At 40.7% G+C, this 23,788-nt stretch overlaps 1 protein-coding gene across 1 annotated transcript; it reads left to right on the top strand.

The window, feature by feature from the left end:
• The first annotated feature begins 310 nt into the window (after positions 1 to 310).
• On the top strand, positions 311 to 20,796 carry LOC115779978 (sodium-dependent neutral amino acid transporter SLC6A17-like). The gene is made up of 12 exons (XM_030728888.1): positions 311 to 443; positions 4,211 to 4,652; positions 9,221 to 9,378; positions 9,937 to 10,063; positions 12,216 to 12,397; positions 12,478 to 12,588; positions 12,702 to 12,943; positions 13,732 to 13,924; positions 14,003 to 14,195; positions 14,495 to 14,654; positions 14,778 to 14,940; positions 17,096 to 20,796. The coding sequence occupies exons 2-12, from the start codon at positions 4,370 to 4,372 to the stop codon at positions 17,504 to 17,506; spliced, it is 2,223 nt and encodes a 740-aa protein (XP_030584748.1). The 5' UTR covers positions 311 to 443; positions 4,211 to 4,369; the 3' UTR covers positions 17,507 to 20,796.
• Positions 20,797 to 23,788: the final 2,992 nt, after the last annotated feature.

Genomic DNA, 23,788 nt, shown 5'->3' on the forward strand with positions numbered 1-23,788 from the left:
GGACCGTGGCCGAATGGCTTAAAATTTTCATCAATCGAGAACCGAATGACGAAAACTGCGTCAGACAGTCGTTTCCTCAGGTAGGAGTGGATAACCTTGACAAATCCGCGCACGGTTGTAGCCCCCTTCATTCACTCAGGGTCCTTTTTTTCCGGTGCAGGGATGCTATGATAGATCTCAAACAAGTGAAAGAGTGGCGCGTGTTAATTTACCACTGCTGATAATGAGCAGCACTTCGTGCGTCACGGTGCGCTCTCCACCCTGCACGTCAGTTGTTGGCAGTGCAGCATGTGATGCTCCGTCCTCCACTGTCCTGTGAGCGCTCAGTCGGTACCACAGCCACACACAAGTGCTGCTCGGTGGAGGTATTCATGCTTCTCTCCATATATTCTCTCACAACTGCGGTATTGAAGCCCGGATTTTGTCGCTGCAAAAGACTCACGGTGAGAAAGAAACTATTTTCGTGCTTTACTCAGCATTTCTTTCTCGGTGTTGCTTAAAAGTAGTTTGAATTGCTCTGTGCCATACCTTAAACGCATAGTAACTTTTACGAGAAGTTGTGCTATATTGTGAGCAAAACTGCATCAAGATTTAAGTGTGCTCTAGGATGCACGCAGGTCAGGCAATAATCGCGGGCTATATGACCTTGATTCTGCTCAGGACAGAAGCAGAGCTATCGCTATCACCACCAGATGTGTCACCTGGTGTTCCCAGAGAGTGATCTGTGCTGTAGTGTTGATGATGGAGATTTCCACAACCTGCAGCTGTTCGGTTCAGCTGATTTCCTAATACTTAAAATTCATACCAGCCTGAGAGATCTAATGCTGCCATGTGGCCATTAAAGCCATGCTTCAGACTTTTAACACTTTTACTTTATGAAACAGCTGATTAACCTTTAACTCTGGCTCAGACTTGTAGAGCACACTGATGGTTACAGGATCAACTGATCAATGAAGAAGTCTGAACGTTTAAATGAGACTGATTGCAGAAGCTGATGCATGCAGGATTGCTTCTTTATCCTCAAACTGCATTTTGTATCACGTGTGAAACTGTCAGTAAATAAGAGTATCTGTGTGTGAATGTGTACAGTTAATAGGTGAGGTCTCTTGCCCTTATCTGCATATGAATATAACTTTTAATAGAGCGTGATGGATTTGTAATGGATGGACTAAATATTCTTTAGCTCGAGCCTCTCAGTGTATCATGTACTGCTTTACTTTGGCTAAAGACTTGGTAAGAAGCAGGAATTCATAACTGAAAGCACTTTTCTATTCTTTCTACATCCAGTCACAGGATAATACGGCTTCATACATACATGGCAAACTGCTTTCTTGCACATGAAAGTGTGTGTGTGACTCCAAGTCATGTGTTTTTACTAGACAGTGAGTCGTACTGATGGTGCAGCCTGCATGTATGACTGACATCCCTCGTCCTGGTGATGTAAAATCACTGTGTGGTCCAGAAAAGAATAAATATACAAAGGTCAGGTTGTAACTGTGTGGTGAGGATCTTTCAAGGACAGAGCAATGAATGACCTCAGAGAAAGACAGCACAGAGAGTCTCACCCGAAGGCTTTTTCCAGCCATGGAAATCATTTCTTTCCTGTACTATGAAACTGCTCTACACATACACACTCTTAGCATTAGCTGGGGTCATCTGAACTGTGTGTTGCGCTTTTTCTTTTTTCCAAAGGATTATTGGATGGGTGAGTTGATGTCTGCTGTTTTCATTTTTTTCAGTGCTGGCTGCATGATGCAGTCACTGATTGATATTACGTGTATGCTGTAGCGTGGGATTGAATGACAAGACAGAAAAGCAGCACTGGGGGTTTTACAGTTAATGCACACAGGATTATGAAGACTTGTGAATGGCTGTGCATGGATTATTACATCATGGGATCATCTTGTCATGCACAGATGAGGAAATTTGTTTTAGGGATGTTTTTTTCTTTTTCTTTTTTTTAAAGGACATCAAAAGTGCATCAAAAATATGTAGGTTTCTTATTACCAGCAGTAGCTCTAAGAGGGTTTGTGTAACATTTAAGGTCTGCTGAATCAGCTGATACCGAGAAAGCTTGTTTTAGGCTGATGTAAGCAGTGACGATGAAGTCCCGTGCGCATCACTGCTGTAGCATCACGTGAAAGGTACAGCACCTTCATTCAGCTCCACTGTGGAACTATGACATCTGAGCCAAATCATAGAAAATAGATATTTTAGTTCATTTATTTTTCTTTTCTTTTCTTCTTCACTTCAAACATCCCACATTGTTTTGCAGTTTTGCGCTTCAATTGGACAATATAACGTGTATAACAGAGGGAAAAAAAGCTCACTCAATAAGTAATGAGCCTGCACAGGCTTGCGATGTGGATCAGGAGAACACATGACGGCACTTCACCCAAAGCATCATGTTTACTTCCTCTATTACGTTTGGGTTGAACCAACCACTCTCTCAATGAGGGGTGGAGATGGATGTTGGTTCAAGGCTTCAGAGGATTAAGGGATTTACATGAAAAAAAGCTTCACTAAAGTTAAGCTTTTCAAAACAGGGAAATTAAATAGAACAATTTGCGGGATTGGGAATTTTTGGGAACCGAAAACATTGCATGAGCGACAAAGAGCTGCGGTGAAAGGGTTTGTTTCTGAGTTTTTCTTAAAATGGGATCATGCATACAGCTGCAGGAAAAAAATTTATTTCCCTATTTCTGCATAAATATGACCAAAAACATCATAAGAATATTTATAAAAGTCCTATCAAGGAAAACCTAAGCAAACAGGATAAAGTATTAGACTTGACCGATTATTTTTTCAGGTAATCAGCCTTTCATGTATTTTAAGCCCATCCCACTGCTCAGAGCACATTAAGCTCTGAGAACTCTGTGGGTTTCCGCTCATGAACGCCCCACTTCAGGTCCTTTAGCAACACTTTGAGTTGGCCATTCTAAAACATTAACTTTATTTTTCAGTAATCATCCATTGGTAGAATGGCTTCTGCATGACTCAGTTTCCTTTAGAATTTGCTTTCATAACTCAGAATTCATCAGTGGTGGTGAGATGCGGCCTAAATCTTGGCACTAACAGCACCATGTTTTACAGGTGGGATAAGGTTCTTGTGCTGGAATCCACTGTTTTCCCTTTCATATAAATCAAGTGTTCTGTTTTGGTTTCATCCATCCACAAACTATTTTTCCAGCAGTCTCTTGGCTTTTCCACACAGCCTTTAGTGAACTGCAAACAGAGAGCAGTGACGTTTTCTTTGCAGCCCTGCATTACTCATTATTGTTGTCCTCCTGGTGCTGGACTCATTCACATGTGAACAGTATGTGAAAGAGTTGCTTAGAAGTTACCTTTCAATTTTTTTATGACCTCTCAAAATATGATAGATCTTGACCCTGGAGTAGAATTTCTTGGTCAAACACAACTGGAAACAATTCACTTGAGTTCATTTGGGCACTCTCTGTCCGACTAGTGGAGTCTAAACTCTTTACACAGGGTTATTCAACTTTCTCCAACCTGATGAGCATCAACCACCTTTTTTTCTGAGGTTCTCAGGTTTTTAGAAATCTGATTTCTTCGTGCCATGATTCACTTCCTTTTCGTGTTTGTCAGACTTTGACAGATGTCTGATATTTAAATGCTGCAATCAGAGCCCACTAACATCTCATCAGTCATCACCGACTCCAATTTTACCTTCAAATGTACTTCTAATACTACTCCTCAACACAGATATATAATATTGGATCAAAGTCCTCAATAAATCAAGATTTAATTGTTTTTAATATCTTTGGTTGTATTGGGTTCTCATTTTCTCCCTTAAGGACTTGTATCAACCTCTGACAATGTATTAGGTCACATTTATGCAGAAGCATAGTAAAATTATCTGTGTGACAAATTGGCTGCAATCCCATCTTTATGGTGCCATTATTTATTGGCTCTGGAGAGATATAACCACATGTTACAATCCAGTGCCTTATTAGGAGGTTAACCAAGCACTAAATGGAGTAATACTTGTGTCAGCAACTGTATGAAGTGTTATTTAACGATCACATTCAGGAAATTAGACTTGCTGTGGGCACAAACCTGCCATTATTTTATTTAAAATGTAGACACTTAATGTTATTATCATCCAATAATACAACATCATTACTAATTTAAAATTGATAATGTTCAAACAGGATGTGACCCCTCTGCTTTGGTTTGTTTTCTGATGCAGGACTGAAGCCAAGAACTGAAATCCAGCTGTCACTCTTCAGCATCACTCTTCCTTTCATCTCTACCCAAGTCTTGGATCTTGTCACTTCTTTCCGTCTCTCGCTCTCTGTTTCTCTCTCCACTCACCCCCCCACCCCCCTCCTGACCCTCAGCCTCCCTGATGCCTAAGAACAGCAAGGTGACACAGCGTGAGCAGAGCCATGAGCACGTCACAGAGTCGGTGGCTGACCTGCTCGGACACGAGGAGCCGATCGACTACAAGAGCAGCTCCTTGAATGTCGGAGCGGCCGCGGGGAAGAAAGTCCCTCAGATAGAGGTGCCTGAAAACGATGGACGACCTGCCTGGAACAGCAAACTGCAGTACATCCTGGCCCAGGTGGGCTTCTCTGTGGGCCTGGGGAACGTGTGGCGCTTCCCTTACCTGTGCCAAAAGAATGGAGGAGGTGAGTTAGAGGCAATGCTTACCACATTTACAGTCGGATTTACTCTTCTTAGGTAAAGTGCAAAGTTGTTTTCATTTGATTTTATTTTGTTTTTTTCCTCAGTCATTTGTCAACTCATTTACTTAGTTTAAATTTTCTTGTTCTAGTGTTAACATGACCCGCAACAGCCTGCCTGTATCTTGAGCTTCTTGTCAGCCATCCTGGTCATGAGGGCTTTGCACCTGAATTCTCTGCAGCTGATAATAATTACATTTATTCTTTTTCATTAAGTCACTTCGTTATATACTACACCACTAACACTGCTGCTGCTGATGGTGGCATTTATATGTCAGTCTGTATGTGGACCAAGTTTGATAACGCAACAGCTGGGATAGGCTCCAGCCTGAGAACTCATGTCATCCCAAAACAGTCTCTGGGTTGTGATCAGTTTTGACTTTCTTTTTTAAAAAAAATATATTTACTATATTAAAGTACAATACTATTATGCTTGAAGGATAAAAGGACCAAATGCAGGACTTAGGCAGACGTGAAATTAAAAAAAAGCAGACCTTTTATTTAAGGTGTAGTCCCACTCCAGAGAACAAACAAACAGCAAAATCTAAACCTAGGAGTACATAGAAGCCAGGAGAATAGGGTGCACGTAGCAGCAAATGCAGTAGGACGTAACACAGACACTGACAAAGGACTAAGAGGAGATAGCAGTATTTAAGCACACAGGGTGCTAATCAGGAGAAGTGGAAACAGCAGTGGAATGAGAAACAGCTGAACATGATCAGGGTGATTGTAGACAGCAAATAAGAATCAAGAGAAGAGACAAGACAAGACAAGACAAGAGATGCAAACCTAACAAGAAAATTTTACACGAATGTAACGAAACTAAAGACAGAGGCAAAACTTCATACAGAACAGGATACAGGGGGGACTCTGGGAGAGGTTGGAAAAATATACCAAAGCACACGAAATCAACTAAGTATTGTGCAAAAGTTTTGAGTCACCCCTCATGTCTTTATATTTTGGTTCCGAAGGAGCTAGATGTTCTTGTAATTTTGAAAGTGGTCTTAAGCAATAGTTCTTCAGGCTTTCTGAGAGTCAAAGATTTGCCTTGGACATTGGCTGCTTTTTCACTCAATTTTATTCCAGTCTTTGTACCTGACCTGCCACAATCCTGGGCTAGTTGTGCACTCTGTGGCTTTGTTTATTTTATTATTCTGTGATCCTTGAGGTTTATTGTTTGTATATTCTCTTGTTGTGTTCTCAGTTCTTGTGTTTTAGTTTGGTTCTCCCTCTTGGGTCCTGTCTCATGATGTGTTCATTTAAGATAACACAGTTTGACACACACAAATAGGATTTTTTGCACCAACAAAGTGATTCCTGAAGAACTATTAACTGAAAACTTGACACATCTTGGCATGGTATGCAGCATGTCCTTAAAAAACAACTGAAGAAACTAAACAAGTGGAGGACAAAAAAAAAAGATCCACAGCAGATGAGCAGCATCTGAACGTCATGTCCTTAACAAATAACAAAGATAATCCAGCAAAGACCTGACATAGGACCTGAAAGATGCATCTGGCTCTTCAGCTGATCAATCTATTGTTCACTGAAGCATCATCAGAACTGTTCTCAGTGGAAGGGCGGCTGTCAAGAAGCCATTCTTAAAGAAGGGAAACAGGGAGAAAAGGCTGAGCTATGCCAAATTACACAAGAACTGGACTGAAACAGGTCTTATGGGGTGATGAACCCAAATTTGAAATGCTGGTTCAAATTGTTGTCGGTATCCTAAAGAATAAAGGTGGTCCCACCAAATATTTACTTTCAGTCTCATTAGCGTTGTACAAACTCTGTATTTTAATGTGTGTTTGCATGTGTTTCAATAAATCACTGCCCCCAATTCACATTTTCCTAGCAAAATATATAGAAATGAGGGGCATAAATAACAAACGTTAATACAAACAGAAACTGGATTTCAAAAGTGAAAATAAGTAAAGGTTAAGGGTCCTACAGACTAAACTAAAATCAAACTTAAAAACATGACACAAAAACTGAGAACACGAAACCACAATGAAAACCAACCAGGAGACCACTAATAAACAAACAGGAATACAAAACACACACTAGAATAAATCATCTTATCACAGCACACCAGGCAGGAACTCAAATCTGAAAGGATCTAAAGTATGAGAAAGAAAAAATGAATTCAAACAACTTTTAATCAAAGAACAAAGAATAACAAACAGAACACACCTAATAATACGCAAAACCCCAGTGACAGGGCAGGGATGATAACACATACTGGATCTATTAAGAAAATGGTATTGATTGCTCAGTCTTATTTGACCCAAAGATATATATATATATATATATATTTTTTTTTTTTTTTTTTTTTTTTAAACACACAAGCATGTTCATTTGTACAGACATGATCTTAACCAAAAGCCACAGAGAGAGCTGCTCATCTTATGACCTCAACTATCCAAAACTACTCGACACTTTTATTCAGTTCAGCCTCGCCACGAGAGCAGCTGTATTGTGCATGAAGCAGCGAAGTCTAAAAATAGCCGCACTATTGATTACTACAGCCGGTAGGGCAGGCCAAGCTCGACTGATACTCTGGCAAACAGAAAGAGCTCTATGGAGAATGGATGTAACCGTATAATGACGAGGTTTTATTTTTGTCTGGTATGCATGGACTGTATGTAATCGGAGGTGTAACACAGTGTAAGCTGGTGTTCGTTGTAGGAAAAACACCTTGTCATCATGGGTTGATAGATGTGCTTTTGCTCCATTGGTCTAAGTGTTTTTAGCTTTACTGCCTGGGTCTGATTTACAGCATATATGTAGGATTTATTGCCTATAGGCCAGATTTACTTTCAGTAATCTCACCCCAGGACTTGCCAGGTTATGTGATTTGGCAAGTGGGCATTTTTCATTGTGTAATTTGCTGTCTGGCAGCCAATTACAGACACATTAAAGATCAGCATTGCTTGGGCGCTACTGATGTGTGGACTCCTCTCTCATTTCCTCCTTTTCTCACGTCACGCCTTTCTCTTTCCTCTTTAAGCAACCTCTATCACTCTTCCTCCTCTGAGAGTCTTATCTTACATCACACTTTTGATCTGGTGATAAAGTGGACTTTAGGTTTGGCAAAAAACCAAAACTCCCCACTGTATTTAACTTTCTCTTTATTATTATTCTTTTCAGCTTTATTTAGGATTTAGCCTTTTGCCTCCTCTCATCCCTCTGCCTCATTACTCCACCCACTACGAGATGTGTGTACCATTGAATGTAATTCCTGCTTCTAATGTATTAATAGTACGTGTTTGCCAGCTATAAGTCTTTCTATCCGGGATGATGACTCACCCTTCACACATAAAACACAGTTGCATCCTGATGATTCCTCTCTGGATTAAGCTCCAAAGGGGACAAATTTAGACATCCTTTAAAAATGAAACTGGATTTCAAAGAATATTCATCAACAAAACAATTTTCCTTCCAGCAAAAGTGCTGTCAGTAATACAGAGGTTTATACAGCAGGAAATCACATTCCTCTAAAGCTTAACTTTTACTCAAGCTTGAGAGGAATGATGTACCTATGGGGAAGATTAAACACAGAAACATAAATCCACTGTCAATGTTAAAGATCATTACAAGTATTATATATTGCTCATAGAATGATCAAATATAATACAATCTAATATACCTACAAGATTTAAACATGCACTGTATATAAAAGATGGAAGTTACCAGAGTGTGATTTGTGAAAAAAAAACAGAGGGGGAGCGGATGTTTGTCAGCCCATCAAAGCAGCACCATCAGCTGCAAAGCCAACACACCATACATGTAATTTCTTCAGAGACGCCCTTCATAACTGTAAGATGTAGCAGATAGCAGCTCTGGCGTTACAGCTGCAGATTAGCAGGTTGAAAAAACCTAACTTTGTAGGGAGTTCTGAAGTCAACATATTTCTAGGATGCTCTGAATCTGGTTTATTTCTCTTTATTTAATTGTAGTTTTTCCTCGGAAACAGCAGTGTTTAGTAGCTTAATGGCAAGTTGAAATGGATGGCAGTGTCATCTGTCATTCGTTGCACCTGCTGAAAGTGAAAGATCTGTAGTAGCTAGAGAAGTCACCCTCTGCTGGCCATTAGAAGGAATGCAGGTTTGAGACACTTAGCTTCACTTTGCTGACTGAAAAGTTACAACCTTCGATTTTAAAGCATAAACGAAGCTCCCTGTGGACTGGTGAGCTGTCCACGGTGGATAGGCTCCAGCCCTCCTGTGACGCTGAGTTGGATAAGGAGTTAAGAAATGGATGGATGGATGGATGGATGGATGGACGGACGGATGGACGGATAATAGGCTACAGCTTCAAAACACGGAATTTACTGCTATTTACAAACAAACAATTGAAAGAATCATCTCAACAAAATGAAAAAAAATTTACTGTGTAGTTCATGTTGATCTACGTTTTTGACGATTGACATTTTATTCATCTTCATTCACTTATTTCCATCAAGCATGAAAATAAAACAAATACGTTTCATAAAATCTCTGTATTTTTTTTTTTAGGTGCCTATCTGGTTCCCTACTTCATCCTCCTCCTTATTATTGGCATCCCTCTCTTCTTCTTGGAGCTGGCAGTAGGTCAGAAGATCAGACGTGGGAGTATCGGGGTCTGGAACTATGTCTGTCCCCGTCTGGGTGGAATAGGGGTGTCAAGTCTGATGGTAAGCAGAGATGCTTCTCTTTCTGTAATGAGTTTAAGACAGAACCATCTATCATCTTTTTAACTGTAAGCCAAACGTACATTCCTTCTTTAGCACTGCTGTTAAAGTCTTTAACGGCTCCATGGGAAAGCAGTTGGACAAGTGAAGCTTGGCGATAAGATCAGGGAGGTTGTGAGGGGGAACTTCTATCTATCTATGATTAAAATTACATCTTTGTGGAGGTATTGGCGTGTCAGCGAGTGAAAGGTAGTCTTACTTCAGAGCTGCAGAAGTAGCTATAAATATCGCATAGAGGATCACTGTTGAAAAGAGAGCACTTTAATTATTCATGCTTTCCTCAACCTTATTTAGCTTCTGAATGTCCTTGCTGGCAAGCCTGCTCCAAAGACTGACAGCAGCATGGGACATGCACAAAGCACGCATTTGCATGTTTTCCCCACCCTGCACAGATGTTCCTCTGCCATGTAATGTCTATATGAAACCTGACATCACATATTTGTACCTCTTTAAATGTTATCTGGCTGTTGATGTTGCATATCTCCATCTGTCTGTCTGTAGGTGTGCGGCTTTGTGGGTCTCTACTATAATGTGATCATCGGTTGGAGCATTTTCTACTTCTTCCAGTCCTTCCAATATCCTCTCCCATGGAGCGACTGCCCAATCAGAAAGAATGGGACACTTGCCAGTGAGTTAAGACAAACTTACTTTGGTTTGATAATATGTCAACGTTTGTTAATTAACAGTAAACACCAGTTCACTGATGCAAGGGTTGTTGGTGTGGAATTTTAAAAAAGAACCTCATGGTGGTGCTAAAGGAAGAGTCACGGGACCACAAAAAATCATCGTGAATTTGTCTCCAAAATTTCATGGAATTACCTCTTATTAGTTGTACAGTTAAGGATACTGCCTTCAATGCTAGGATGGCTATAAATCAACTGGAATGATACAGTTGTGTGCAGAGACACGTCTCCCAAAATGTAGAGGTAGAGTTTAAAATGAAGCAGCCATATGAATAATAACTTGTAAAATGTGCACTGGTTTTGTCACCTTTAGACAGAGCTTCCTAAAAATGTGTTTAACAATGTAACATGGTATATTTTATTCCAAACTGTGTTATTATATCTAACCAGGGTTAAAGAAAAGCCCTGAAAACTGTCTAAAATTAGTGTCAGACCCTACTCACTTGGCTAAAAAAGACCAGGTCACATAACTATTTAAATCAAAAGGAGCAAGTTGAGGTGGTTCGGGCATCTGACTATCCTCCTGGGCACCTCTTGGGTGAGGTGTTCTGGGCATGTGGTACCGGGAGGAGGCCCCGGGGCAGACCCAGGACACACTGAAGAGATTATATCTCTCAGCTGGCTGCGCTGTGCATTATGGCCAAACATCTCCACTTTGGTCTTCTCTGTCCAAAGGACATTGTTCCAGAAGTCTTGTGGTTTTTTGCTGACATGTTCTTTTTAGAGATTAGAGGCTTTCTCCTGCAAACCCTTTCCAAACAAGCCATACTTGTTTAGTATTTTTCCAGTTCTACTATTATGAACTTTAACATATGACATGCTAACTGAGGCCTGTACAGTCTGAGATGTATCTCTTGTTTGTTGCAGTTTCTCTGAGCATTGCCCTTTCTGACCTTGGAGTGAATTTTTTGGGATATCCTCTCCTGGGAAGATCGTGACATTGTGTTAACACACACCTGAATGTTCCTGTTTTTATAGAGGTGCTCACACTTGCTGATGATCAATTAATCTAGTGCATTTGATTAGCAGCACGTAGCTGCTACTCACCCTACAAATTTCTATGGAAACAGTAAGGCTTTGCTTTTTTTTTCCCACAGGACTGCATAAGAAAATTATTTTAGCTGCAGGTCACTGAGGCATATAATACAGACCACTCAGGGTTTTATTTTTCAAAGGTCAGTATGTTGAGAATATCGCACCACTGATTGGCTGAAACATTGCAGAATGTACACCGTTCTTACAGTTACACCTCAATGGGCCACCGTGCTACAAAGTTCAGGATTAAATGTGTTTTTCATCAGGTCCTGGAGCTTCAGTCTTCATCTGCAGAAGACACATACTGTCCTCACTTTACTTCACCACTGTCACTAGCATAATCCAGATTAAAAACCCACTGGAACTTATTCGATTAGTGGTGATTATAATGTAACCTCCGGGGCAGCCAAAAATCAGCGTGTGTATGACTCAGCAAGGCTGCAGCTGCTGACAGAAAGATGGGCTGAGATTCATACTGAAGGATGCTAATGCTGAAGCACAGCAGCAGAATGTAAAATATTTCACAGTCTCACAACCCGTGTCCAGTGTGACAGCAGATACGTGGAAGCAGACACAGTAAACAATCAACAAACGTAGTACATGAAAAATTTGCCTGACTCTGTTTAACGTGTGAAGAGCTTTCACCTGCTTGCTTTTCTGTGTGCGCTGTGTGTGTCTCTGCACACATAAATCTCGGTAATGTGTGGGAACTTGTAACACTGCTGACTCTAATCTCAGCCACGCACACTATATTTCATTTCTCCAAGTTAACAACTGTGTGTGCATTCAGAAAAATCTCAAATGTTGTGACTTTGAGGTACACACTTTGCATACTAAGTACACAGATGACCTTGCATATGTCTGAGAAATATAAGTCAGCCAAATATTGAAATACAGACCCCAATCAAACACCCTACCAATGTACCAATATATTTCTCTTTTTGCTCTCTTCAACCTCCTCTCTGCAACACCCAGAGTCTCCCTGCAGTCTTTTCAAACCCTTTCTCTTCCTGCTTCCTCATTATCACCCAAAGTAAACTGAAAAACTTTCCCTGTGTACAGTTGTGGAGCCAGAATGTGACAAAAGCTCGGCTACGACGTATTTCTGGTACCGGCAGACTCTGAACACAACTAGCACCATCGCAGAGAGCGGCGGCCTCAACATCAAAATGACCCTGTCTCTGCTGGTAGCCTGGATCATTGTCTGCCTCGCCGTCATTAAAGGAATCGCTTCTTCTGGGAAGGTAGGAAAACACAGGAATGGATAAGAGAAAAATATGAAGGCTTTATTTTCCTGAATGCTTTTTCCTTTTCACCTGTACAGGTGATGTACTTCAGTTCTCTTTTCCCCTACGTGGTGCTGTTCTGCTTCCTGGTCAGGGGTTTAATGCTGAAGGGCTCCGTAGATGGTATCGCTCACATGTTTACTCCCAAGGTAAAAGAAAGAGCCGCTGTTCCTTTCTTATCTTTTTTCACTGTATATATTCTTAAATCAAACGTGCATGCTAACAAACACCTAATAATGAAGTCCCTCTCCTTATATCTCAGTTGGAAAAGATGTTGGAGCCACAGGTGTGGAGGGAGGCAGCCACTCAGGTCTTCTTTGCTCTTGGTCTGGGTTTTGGAGGAGTCATAGCCTTCTCCAGTTACAATAAGATTGACAACAACTGCCATTTTGACGCCGTACTCGTCTCTTTCATCAATTTTTTGACCTCCATTTTGGCCACACTGGTGGTATTCGCTGTGTTGGGCTTCAAGGCCAACATCATGAATGAAAAGTGTGTTGTAGAGTAAGTTGAACACCAGCTTTTTATTTGTAGGCAACATTGAATGTAAGCCAAAAATGTCTGACTATATTTCAGGTAATTTATTGCAAATTAAGTAAATGTCACTGCTCAAATTTACAATCCCAACAATCTTTAGACTGTAAGCAGTAGCAGTTATCCTTATTTTCTATCACATATATGCTGTTACAGTGATGGATCCTCATATTTTCAAATAATGCAGTCAGTACTCCCTATCTATAGATTGCTGTGAGTGCTCAGTTTCAGCCATTTTTTTTTCTATTCTGGGCTCTATATGATGTCAATGAGAGGGAAAGAAACCCCCAAACAGATGATACATCTCAAGGGTTCATCCTCATATAATAAACTGCACTTAAATATCACTGATATAGTTAGCTGATGCATACAGGTCTGGCTATGAGCCCAGAAACCCTACACACTCACACACCTGTTATTCAAACCTATATGAAGGGCAGCCAATCAGAAGAAAGGTGAAAGTTAAAAGGAGGGTCTCTAAACGAGGGAGCTAAATGGCTTGTGTGTCTGCAAAAAGGCTCAGTATAAGATAAATAGGCTTTTTATAAGTAAGTAAGTTGCTTAGCAAGGTAATGGGCCACCAGTGAACAACATTAATGCTCATTTGCACTGATTCTTTAAAATGGCACAAAATAATAGAATTTGGATCACCAGACCGAAGCTTAATATTTGTATGAATTTGCACATCTCTGCTTAGCAACATACATGTATGAATCTGTATTGGATTCATTATAATTCTGTTCTTTTGGAATCTGTAGGAATGCAGAAAAGATCCTGGGATACCTCAACTCTAACGTCCTGAGTCATGATCTTATTCCTCCACATGTGAACTGTTCCCATCTCACCACGTCAGACTACGCTGAGTTGTACGGGGTCATTAAGACGGTCAAAGAGGACACCTTTCCCCAGCTAGGTCTGGAGCCTTGTGTATTGGAGGATGAGCTAAACAAAGTGAGTCTTTGGCACGCGTTAATGTGTCTGAATCTGTAGCATGTTCTGTATTTCACACCTCTGAATGTCTCTCTGCAGGCTGTCCAGGGCACTGGCCTGGCCTTCATCGCCTTCACAGAAGCTATGACACATTTCCCAGCATCTCCTTTCTGGTCAGTCATGTTCTTCTTCATGCTTATCAACCTCGGTCTGGGCAGCATGATAGGCACCATGACTGGCATCACCACGCCTGTCCTCGACGCATACAAAGTCCAGAAGGAGCTTTTTACAGGTATGCCTTAGTACCACCGCCACACTGACTCCCTCAGCCTGCATGCTATTAGTAGTTGAAACTCCTTACTCAGCACTTAGAAAGGATTAAAGTACATCTGGGAATGAGCTGCATTAGTATTTATGTGTTTGCACTGAGTAAACTGAATGGAAAGCAGAAACAGGAAATAACAGCACTTAATGGCAAATAAAACCTTTTTAATTTGCACTTTCTCATCTGTGAGGCAAAAATCTTTAAACTTTTTTCATCTTTTCGTCTGAATGACTTCTAATTGTTTCTCTTCTCTGTGCTTGTTTCAGTGTGTTGCTGCATCGTGGCTTTCTTATGTGGCTTGTTGTTTGTTCAGCGTTCAGGAAATTACTTTGTCACCATGTTCGATGATTATTCGGCTGGTCTGCCTCTCACTATAGTGGTCATCCTGGAAAATCTGTCTGTTGCTTGGATATACGGCACTAAAAGGTAAGAATAACTGCAGGACTGTGCTCAAAAAATATAACATAGCATGGAGCAGAGGAGTCTGGGATAGGTATAAAATGGTATCAAAGGAAATGATCCTTACTGCAGCTTGTTGTTCGTTGTCAGGTTCATGCAGGACCTGGAGGACATGCTAGGTTTCCGACCTTGTATTATCTATTTCTACCTTTGGAAGTACGTCTCCCCCTTCTGTCTGATCATTCTCATCTCAGCCACTGTCATCGAGATGGCCATCAGCCCACCAGGATACAATGCATGGGTTCAAGAGCTGGTCAGTGTGTGTGTGTGTGTGTGTGTGTGTGTGTGTTGTAGTAGTAGTGTGAAAGAAGTTAAAATGCTTTGCTCAGAGAAAAGAAGCAAAACACAATGCAAAAACATCAAAATATAAGCAAAATGCCCTACAATAATGACTATCATCTATCGGACATTATCAAACAGACAATTAATGATCATAAATAATGATTCCATTGTTATAGCACTCTAATTATCCACCCACTTTCTTCTGTTTATCCAAATCAGGGTCACAGGGGGGCTGCAGCCTCTCCCAGCTCCCATAGGGCAAACATTCTATATAGAGGATTTTGGACAGCTACTGTATATAAAAACTACACACTACAAAAAAAGCAAAGAACATATATGATTGAAATGTTTCTGTTGTACTCTTCAAATTTGTGAAGCGCCGTGAGTGTTGGCATTTTTAGATTACTCCCTGGAAGTCCTGCTCTGACCGCTTACACATGGACATCTAGGATTTCATGATGAGACTTCTAACTTGCCAAGAGATAATACATCGACTTCTATGCCAAACTAACCTGACTTTGATGTTGAGGATCATCATTGTTGTTAAGAACTGGGTCTTTGGCTAGGACTAAAAGACCACACAGCAGCAGACTGCGCAGTGCAGCTGTGCACTGTAAATTCATGAATTTGTCCTGAGGCGTCTGAAGGAGGACGTTAGGCAGAAAAGGCCTAAACTACAATGCGTGCTATTGTGTGTCCCCTCACAGCCACACCAAAACAATCATCACTTCTCCTGCGTGTGAGATTTTGCTTTTTGGAACTTCATTCTCTTCCCCAAAATTAAATTCAAGTTGAAGGGTTACAGTTTTGACACAAATGTATGAATGCAAATGGCAAGAACAGACTTCCAGGGACTGATCCCAATGTACCACCTCACAAAAAGATAGTGACCCAATTTAAATCTTTTTTGTTGTTGTCTTTGTTTAGTTTTTTATGGGCAGGGTTCAGAAGCATTCTGATCACTGTGAAATCCTTCCTGTGAAAAACTAAGTACATCCTTACTGCTTCTATAGGAATTAAGAAGCAGCCAGGTGGTACTAGTCAAATGCACTTGGTTAACTGATCATCAGCAGATGTGACCATCTATATAAAAGCAGACGTTTTGGCGGGTTGCTGGTCTTGAGAAGTCAGGTGCAAAATTCACCCCAAGGTCAGAGTCCAATGCTCAGAGAAACTGCAAAAACTCCAAGAGCCACATCTCAGACTCTACAAGCCTCCGTTAGCATGTTAAATGTTAAAGTTCATGACAGTACAGTTAAAAAAAGACAGAACAAGTATGACTTTTGAGGAAGAGTTGCCAGGAGAAAGCCTCTTCTCTCTGAAAAAAAAAAAACATGGCAGCACAGCTTAGCTTTGCAAAGTTGCATCTGAACAAACCATAAGACAATCTCCTTTGGGCAGACGAGACCAAAGTTGAACTGTGGCCATAATGCAAAGCACCGTGTTTGGTAAAAATCAAACACAGCATATCAGCACACCTCATACCAGCTGTCAAGCACAGCGGTGGAGGAGTGACGATTTGGGCTTGTTTTGCTGCCGCAGGACCTGGGCACTTTTCAGTTATTGAGTTGACCCTGAGCTCCTCTGTATACCAAAGTGTTCTAGTGTCAAATGTGAGTCCATCTGTCCAACAGCTAAAGCTTGGCTGAAATTGCATCCTGGAATAGCACAAGGAGCCCAAGCGCAGCATCAAATCTATAACAGAAGGGCTGAAAAAACAAACAATCAAGGTTCCAATGGCCCAGTCAAAGTCCAGACCTCAATCTGTCTGAAATGCTGTGGCAGGAGAGAGCTGTGCGTAAATAAATGCCCACAAACCTCAATGAACTGAAGCCAAAATTCCTCCATAACAATGGGACAGACTGGTAAAGTCAAACAGGAAATAGTTTCTACAAGTTATTGCTTTTTAAGGGGGTTCTGCAAGCTATTGAATCATGGGTTGTACTTAGCTTTTCACAGAACTGCATAGATTTCTCTGCATAGAATAAAAAACACAGTAGAAATTCCCAACATTGCAGTTAGACAGGTTGTACTTTTGTAGGAGTGGTTAAAGGGCTATTTCTCACCTGAACTGCAGTTGGTGAAAAGTGTTTCCTTTTCATTTCAACCCTCCTCTCTCACTTTAGGCTCAGGAACGCTTCCAGAGCTACCCTCCCTGGGCTTTGGGTATGTGCTTTGCTCTTATCATAGTGGCCATGCTTCCTCTCCCTGTTGTTTTCATCGCCCGACACTTCAACTTGATGTCAGATGGCTCCAACAAGCTGTCTGTCTCTTACCGAAAAACTATGATGAAGGACATATCCAACCTTGAGGAGCAGGATGAGGCTAGATTCATCCTTGGAAGCAAACCAGGCGAGGCGCCATCATCAGGGCCGGCACGCAGACCCTTCTTGACTCCTGGAGGAAACAAACCCATGGACTCCCTGTCTCCAAACATCTGCTATGGGACAAGCTACCAAAATGCTGCAATAAGCCCCACCACACCAACTACACCAACCACACCAACCACACCTGTCACACCAGAGTCTGACTCTTGACTGTTGCCCAACCTCGACAACCACCCCTCTGATAGTCACCCCTGTAGCACAACTTTACCCATAAAGTCTCCACTGGGGCTCACAGCAGCTCCAGGAATCCCCAGCACTGCCCTGTTAATGCCACAAAACTGTACGTAACCACCCAGTTTATGAGCACACGCTTCCAAAATAACACAACGGAACTTCATGAGAAGATTTCTATAATTTTTTCAAGCATCTGAAGGTTAAAAACCAGGAGAAAAGGGACACATTTCACATCTTTACAATAAATGAAACTCTGGAATCAGGTTGAGCTTAATAGTGACACACTGTATATCTGTATATATTTAAAATCATCAGGTTTATGTGTTCAGAATGAAGTTCTGTTTTCTGATTTTCTTTGCCTTAGTTTAAGGATCCCCAGCAGACACAGCCGCTAGAGTATATTGAAAACGTCTGCACGGTGCCGGCACTGTGAAAGAATGAATGGAGCGGAGTTTAGGAGGTCTTGCTGGTTGAACAAGCTGAGAGTGAAAACAGGCTTTCACTGGAAACAGAGAACTGAGATGAATGTGAGTCAGATTATTTAAACCTGTTAGTGTTTGCTTACCTTTCCTATGTAGCAATAATGTGTGTCAAAGCCATGTACTACTTAATACATACCAAGTTTCTTTTTTTCTATTAGATGTTATGCAGTCTACAAGGTGCAATCAGAAAGTTCCAAAAGCATTCCTGGTTAAAATTTGGACACGTTCTCCTTCAAGGTCTTGTGCATACTCACAACTGTGGAAGTTCTGTTTTGATGAAGGGCACATCTGCAATTTCACTTCACAGAGCTCAAACACCAACATTTGTGTCAACTTTGTGTTGAACTCCTCTGTAATGTCCTGTGGTGTCTGCCATCGTGTGCTGGCATGCAGTGAATTAAAAAAAAAAAAAATTGGCCACACCATCATAATCTTCACCCACCACCTATTCTATTTGGCCTCTTTTTGTTTTAAAAAAATGACCTTTAAGGGGAGTTATACCAAATTAAGATCAGGTAAGGTTTTTGTGCACAGACATGCACCTCTGTTCTGATACCACGAGGTTTGTTTTCATAGGACTCTGTGCTTTGTAAATTATGCTAAAGGCGGCTGTAAAGACCCATTTATGTTCCATTCAGACCCCAAATCCACCTCCTGTTGTATTTTGTCTGTAGAGCGTATTGTTGTTGCTCATTCTGTAAAACCATAATGTACAGTATACAGTTATAGTAACGTAACATACCATTAGGACTCAGGTTTTATTAACCTGGAGATCAAACCACTGTTTCATTATCCGTCACATGCACATCTTCTTCTTTGTGCTGTAGAAACACACTCATTTCAGTTTCTTCACCAAAGAGTTAAAAGTAAACAGCAAAACACTTGAACTCTATCACAGAATAAGACTTGATATAGTGAACTGCAGTGAAAGTGAACTACCACCCAAAACACAAGGCAGTCCTATGACAGGAAGCACACTTTTTTTTTTTATGTGGATCTGAAACAAATGTCCAGTTTGCAGTTTTTACTTTCCTCCTCCAAAAATGACAATGCTACAAAAGCACAAAGGAGATTTCATGCAGTTATTGAGCACAAGCAGATTATTGACTGTAACTGTCCCAACTATTGATGCACATGTATTGTGAGACATGCAGTAAGTAGGCAATATATAGTTATATTGGAGCACAAACTCTATTAACATTGAACCAAAAAAAAAAAAAAAAAAAAAAGAAAGAAAGAAAAATGATGAAAAATGACGTAAAATAGCGAAATCTGCTACAGACCAAAAAAATTAAGGAGCAAAAATCCAAACTGCGTAGAGTCATCAGCCAACTCAACAGTGTGCACTTTTGAAAGCCTTAGACTCCTCATGCACAGTCATAAATATACATGCTCACACATGCACACTGATTTCTGTGTTATTGAAGCAGACAGTCACATTAACCCTGTCGTGGCGCACCAGGGTTCTTTACAGTGATGGTCACTGGCTTGAATTTAAACTGAGCACATTTAATTCCTAATTAAAGGAGTCGTTAATTTATTTTTTCTATCACAATATTTAAAGCCATGGTGTTTAGGTATAAATGGACTATGTTTATATTCTTGCATATTTGCAGTAACGTAGACGTGATGAATTACAAAGATTAATCTTTTACAAGTTTTTAGTATGTACACTGTATATTTTCATCTTGCGTGAATCTGTATCTGTTTTGTAGTTTGTGTAGCTCCGTACTGAGGGACATGAAAATGCTGCTGGATCGTGGAGCTAATGTGCAGTCTTGTTACGGGACACTTCCACTCGTGTGTATTCACTTGAGGTTTGTTTACTGGTCTACTTGTTTTTAGCCATGCTATCAGTTTACTGCAAAATGCTGTCTAAATTTCCTCTCGGCCAACACTCTGGTTTATGAAACGATGCCTCTAAAATATATTTAGCCTTCAGTAGATGATGCGGCATGCTAACATGCTGAGCAGGTTTCTTGCCAGATGTATGTAAAACATGCCACGACATGTTGGTATTGCTACATCTATCACAGAGTCCTCCCAAACATCTCCACTGACATCTTTAAATTAACCTTGAGGTCAAACTTCACTACTTTACTAAGTCCATTCAGTTTCTGCTGTGTAATGAGAGGTAGAGTCTCATAGGACCACTGGTGTGGCTGCAGATTTTTTTTTTTTTCGTGTTTAATGTTTGAGCCATTTTCTTGCTGGTGTTATCACGTAGACATCTCTGGTGTGTCCATGTCTGTAAATAATGTCGTGTACCCAAACTATTCTGAAGATAGTTTTTATTAATGTGAAGTATAATTAATGTCTTAAAAGTAAGAGTTTTAGCAGTACATATAACAAAAGTTAAAAATGAATGTGATTGATGCACTTTTTTCACAAGACTGCAAAAAACTAGTGTTTGTTTCCATCCTGTTTGCAGTACATTTAAAATTTGGTGGTAAAGCAATATGATGATACTGAAACGGCAGAATAACTGTGGCTGAAAGCAAATCCTGACACGAGTGTATGTGAAAAGAAATCCTTAGAAATAACCCCAACACTGCTCTGTGTGTGTGTGTGTGTGTGTGTGTGTGTGTGTGTGTGTGTGTGTGTGTGTGTGTGTGTAGGGTTAGTTTGGTGTGTGCAGAGCCTATACAGGTGACACATTTAGAAATGTCCCTTTACGGCTTCTCTCTCTCTCTCCTCAGTCATATTATGAATGTATGATAATGAGAATTACTGTAAAAAATTGTGAACATAAATAAAATATTCTAATAAAGAGTGGACAAGCTACTGTAATGTTTCTGGATTTTTTTACTCAAACTTGAGTCATCCTCTGATGGTACACATGGAAGATGTTGCATTTTTGTTTTGTTGCAACACTCACTGGACTTCTAGTTGCACAAAAGTTGTCTTCAGTAACTGAAAAGAATTGCTTTATTGGGTTGAGATTAGAGCCTGATAGAGCCCACAGATACACTATAATGCCAAAAGTATGCACTCATCTGCCTTCACACGCGTATGAAATTGAGTGACATCCCATTCTTAATCCACAGGGTTTAGTGTGATGTCGGCCCACCTTTTGCAGCTACAACAGCTCTTCTGTTTGCAGGAAAGCACTGTCTTTAGAATCAGAGCCTTTTAAATAATCACCATAGACTTTAAAACACAACATATTCATTAACAACATTTTTAATATGCACAATTAGCAATTCATAAAAAGATAAGGGCCAAGCAGGGCGAGCTCAGCTATATCCAATAGTAGAACAGGAAGTAGACAGTGAGCTCAAAGTCAGACTAATGGTGCTCTCCTGGAGGCTCTGCAATCTCATAAACCAACACTGCAATATAAAAACCATACAACTGTCCGCCCACTAAATTACATTATTTCCCTTTAACCGCAACATTAAATCCATCACCCTTAATCAAATATGCATTTCAAACACAGAGTAGAGCCCAACCAATATAGAATTTACAAGACCAATGATTTATAAAACCAATTTATCGGCCAGTATTTTTTTTCTTTCAGACACACAAAATATCAACAGATTTCCCTAACATTTATGTGTAGTTATTTATGAGTCCTTACTAAAATAATATGACAATGCAGTTTAAAAATAATCTTGTTTTATCATCACAACAAGTTGTGGATTATTCTGCTCGATTCTGCTTGAATCAGCTGGTTGTTGTGTTTGCGGCATTACAAACGTGTTGCCAACGAGGAGGTTTGAAGAGTGCCCTCTTGTAAACCAGCTATGCAATATCAACTAGAGAGCTTCTCTTGGAATTGGCTATATACATGTATATATTGTATAAATGTATTCGCTCACCCATCCAAATCATTGAATTCAGGTGTTCCAGTAACTTCCATGGCCTCAGGTGTACAAATCCAAGCACCGAGGCATGCAGACTGCTTCTACAAACATTTGTGAAAGAAGGGGTCGCTCTCAGGAGCTCAGTGAATCCCAGTGTGGTACCGTGATAGGATGCCACCTGTGCAGCATGCCCAGCCTGCCTTCAGATTAGCTCAAGAACAGTGCTTAGAGAGCTTCATGGAATGGGTTTCTATGGCTGAGCCGCTGCATCCAAGCCTTACATCAGCAAGCGTAATGCAAGCATCAGATGTAGTGGTTTAAAGCACACCAACATGTGTTCTCTGGAGTCATGAATTACTCTTCTCCATCTGGCAATCCGATGGATGAGCCTGGGTTTGGCAGTTGCCAGGTGAACGGCACTTGTCTGACTGGATTGTGCCAAGTGTAAAGTTTGGTGGTGTGGGGTTGTTTTTCAGGAATTGGGCTCAGCCCCTTAGTCCCAGTGAGAGGAACTCTTGATGCTTCAGCATAACAAGACATGTTGGACTATTTATGCTCCCAACTTTGTGGAAACAGTTTGGGGATGGCCCTTCCTGATCCAACATGACCAGTGCACAAAGGAAGGTCATAAATAAAGTTTGGTGTGGAAGAACTTGACTGGCCTGCACAGAGTCCTGACCTCAACTGACAGAACACCTTTGAATTGAATTCGATCTGAGACTGTGAGCCAGGCCTTCTCGTCCAACATCAGTGTCTGACCTAAATGTGCTTTTGAAAGAATGGTCAAAAATTCCCATAAACACACTCCTAAACCTTGTGGAAAACCTTACTGTGTGCCCTCTTCTGGACACACAGTAATAGAAAAGGGTGGGCCGACATCACATTAAATCCTATGGATTAAGAATGGGATGTCACTCAAGTTCATGTGTGATGAGCGAATACTTTTGGCAATGTGTCAATAGGTCCCACATCCTCTTCATGTAGCCCCTTTCACTGGGGTTACATTCATGATCCACTAGCCCACTTATCGTCAGTATGCCCTGGTTCCTCAACACCTGACGCAGACCTTGTTAATTCAGGTGACATCCTTGAATATGGCTTGAATATATTTCTCACTCATATTCTGAGGTAGCCTTGGGTAGCATGGGGGACCTAACCTTGAGACCCTTCATGGATGCACGCTTTGGCTGAGATTTGAACCCAAACCTACTTTTCCACAGACAGTAATGTTGCCATTGTGGAAGGACAGGCCCCTTCACAGGATATACCACCAACAGATAGAAGAAGTTGCTGATATCAAAAAATCCTACAAATGGCTGGACAAAGCTGGGCTGAAAGACAACACAGAGGCACTAATCATGGCAGCACAGGAACAACCTCTCAGCACAAGATCAATAGAGGCTGGGGCAGGGTTATAATAGTTTTGGATTTTACATTATAGTTTAGTTTTAATTAGTTTTTACTTTTTTTTCTCTAATTCAGTTAGTTTTAATTAGTTTTCAGAGTGGTTTTGCTCGTTTTTATTAGTTTTTATTTTTGGTTTTATGCTTAGTTTTAGTTAGTTTCAGTATTAGTTTTAGTATTTTCATACTTAATCAGGTACGCTTTAAAGATACCCTTTAAAGAAATAAATTCAGCAACCAACTGTTCACAGACAGCAGAACTACATGCTAAATGTGTGTAATATTAAGGACACACATGAACATCAACAGGGAGAAACTGCTAACAATATGAACTCCAAAACTCGATAAATTCTACAATAAACTCCCAATAAAGTTCAGCCTCAGTGCAGCAGATTAACAACAGCTACATGTGGTGTTTGACAAAAACAAACTCCTTGAAGGAGTCAGAGCTCAAATCCAGCTGCATCCTGATGTTCTCACCACCTGATGCTGCTTCTGTTTTGGAGCTAGCTTGGTTAGATGCTCGCTGATTAGACTTGCAGGGTCTTTGCGGCCTCTGTAGCCTAC

Source organism: Archocentrus centrarchus, chromosome 5 (assembly GCF_007364275.1).
Source record: "Archocentrus centrarchus isolate MPI-CPG fArcCen1 chromosome 5, fArcCen1, whole genome shotgun sequence".
Classification (NCBI taxonomy): domain Eukaryota; kingdom Metazoa; phylum Chordata; class Actinopteri; order Cichliformes; family Cichlidae; genus Archocentrus; species Archocentrus centrarchus.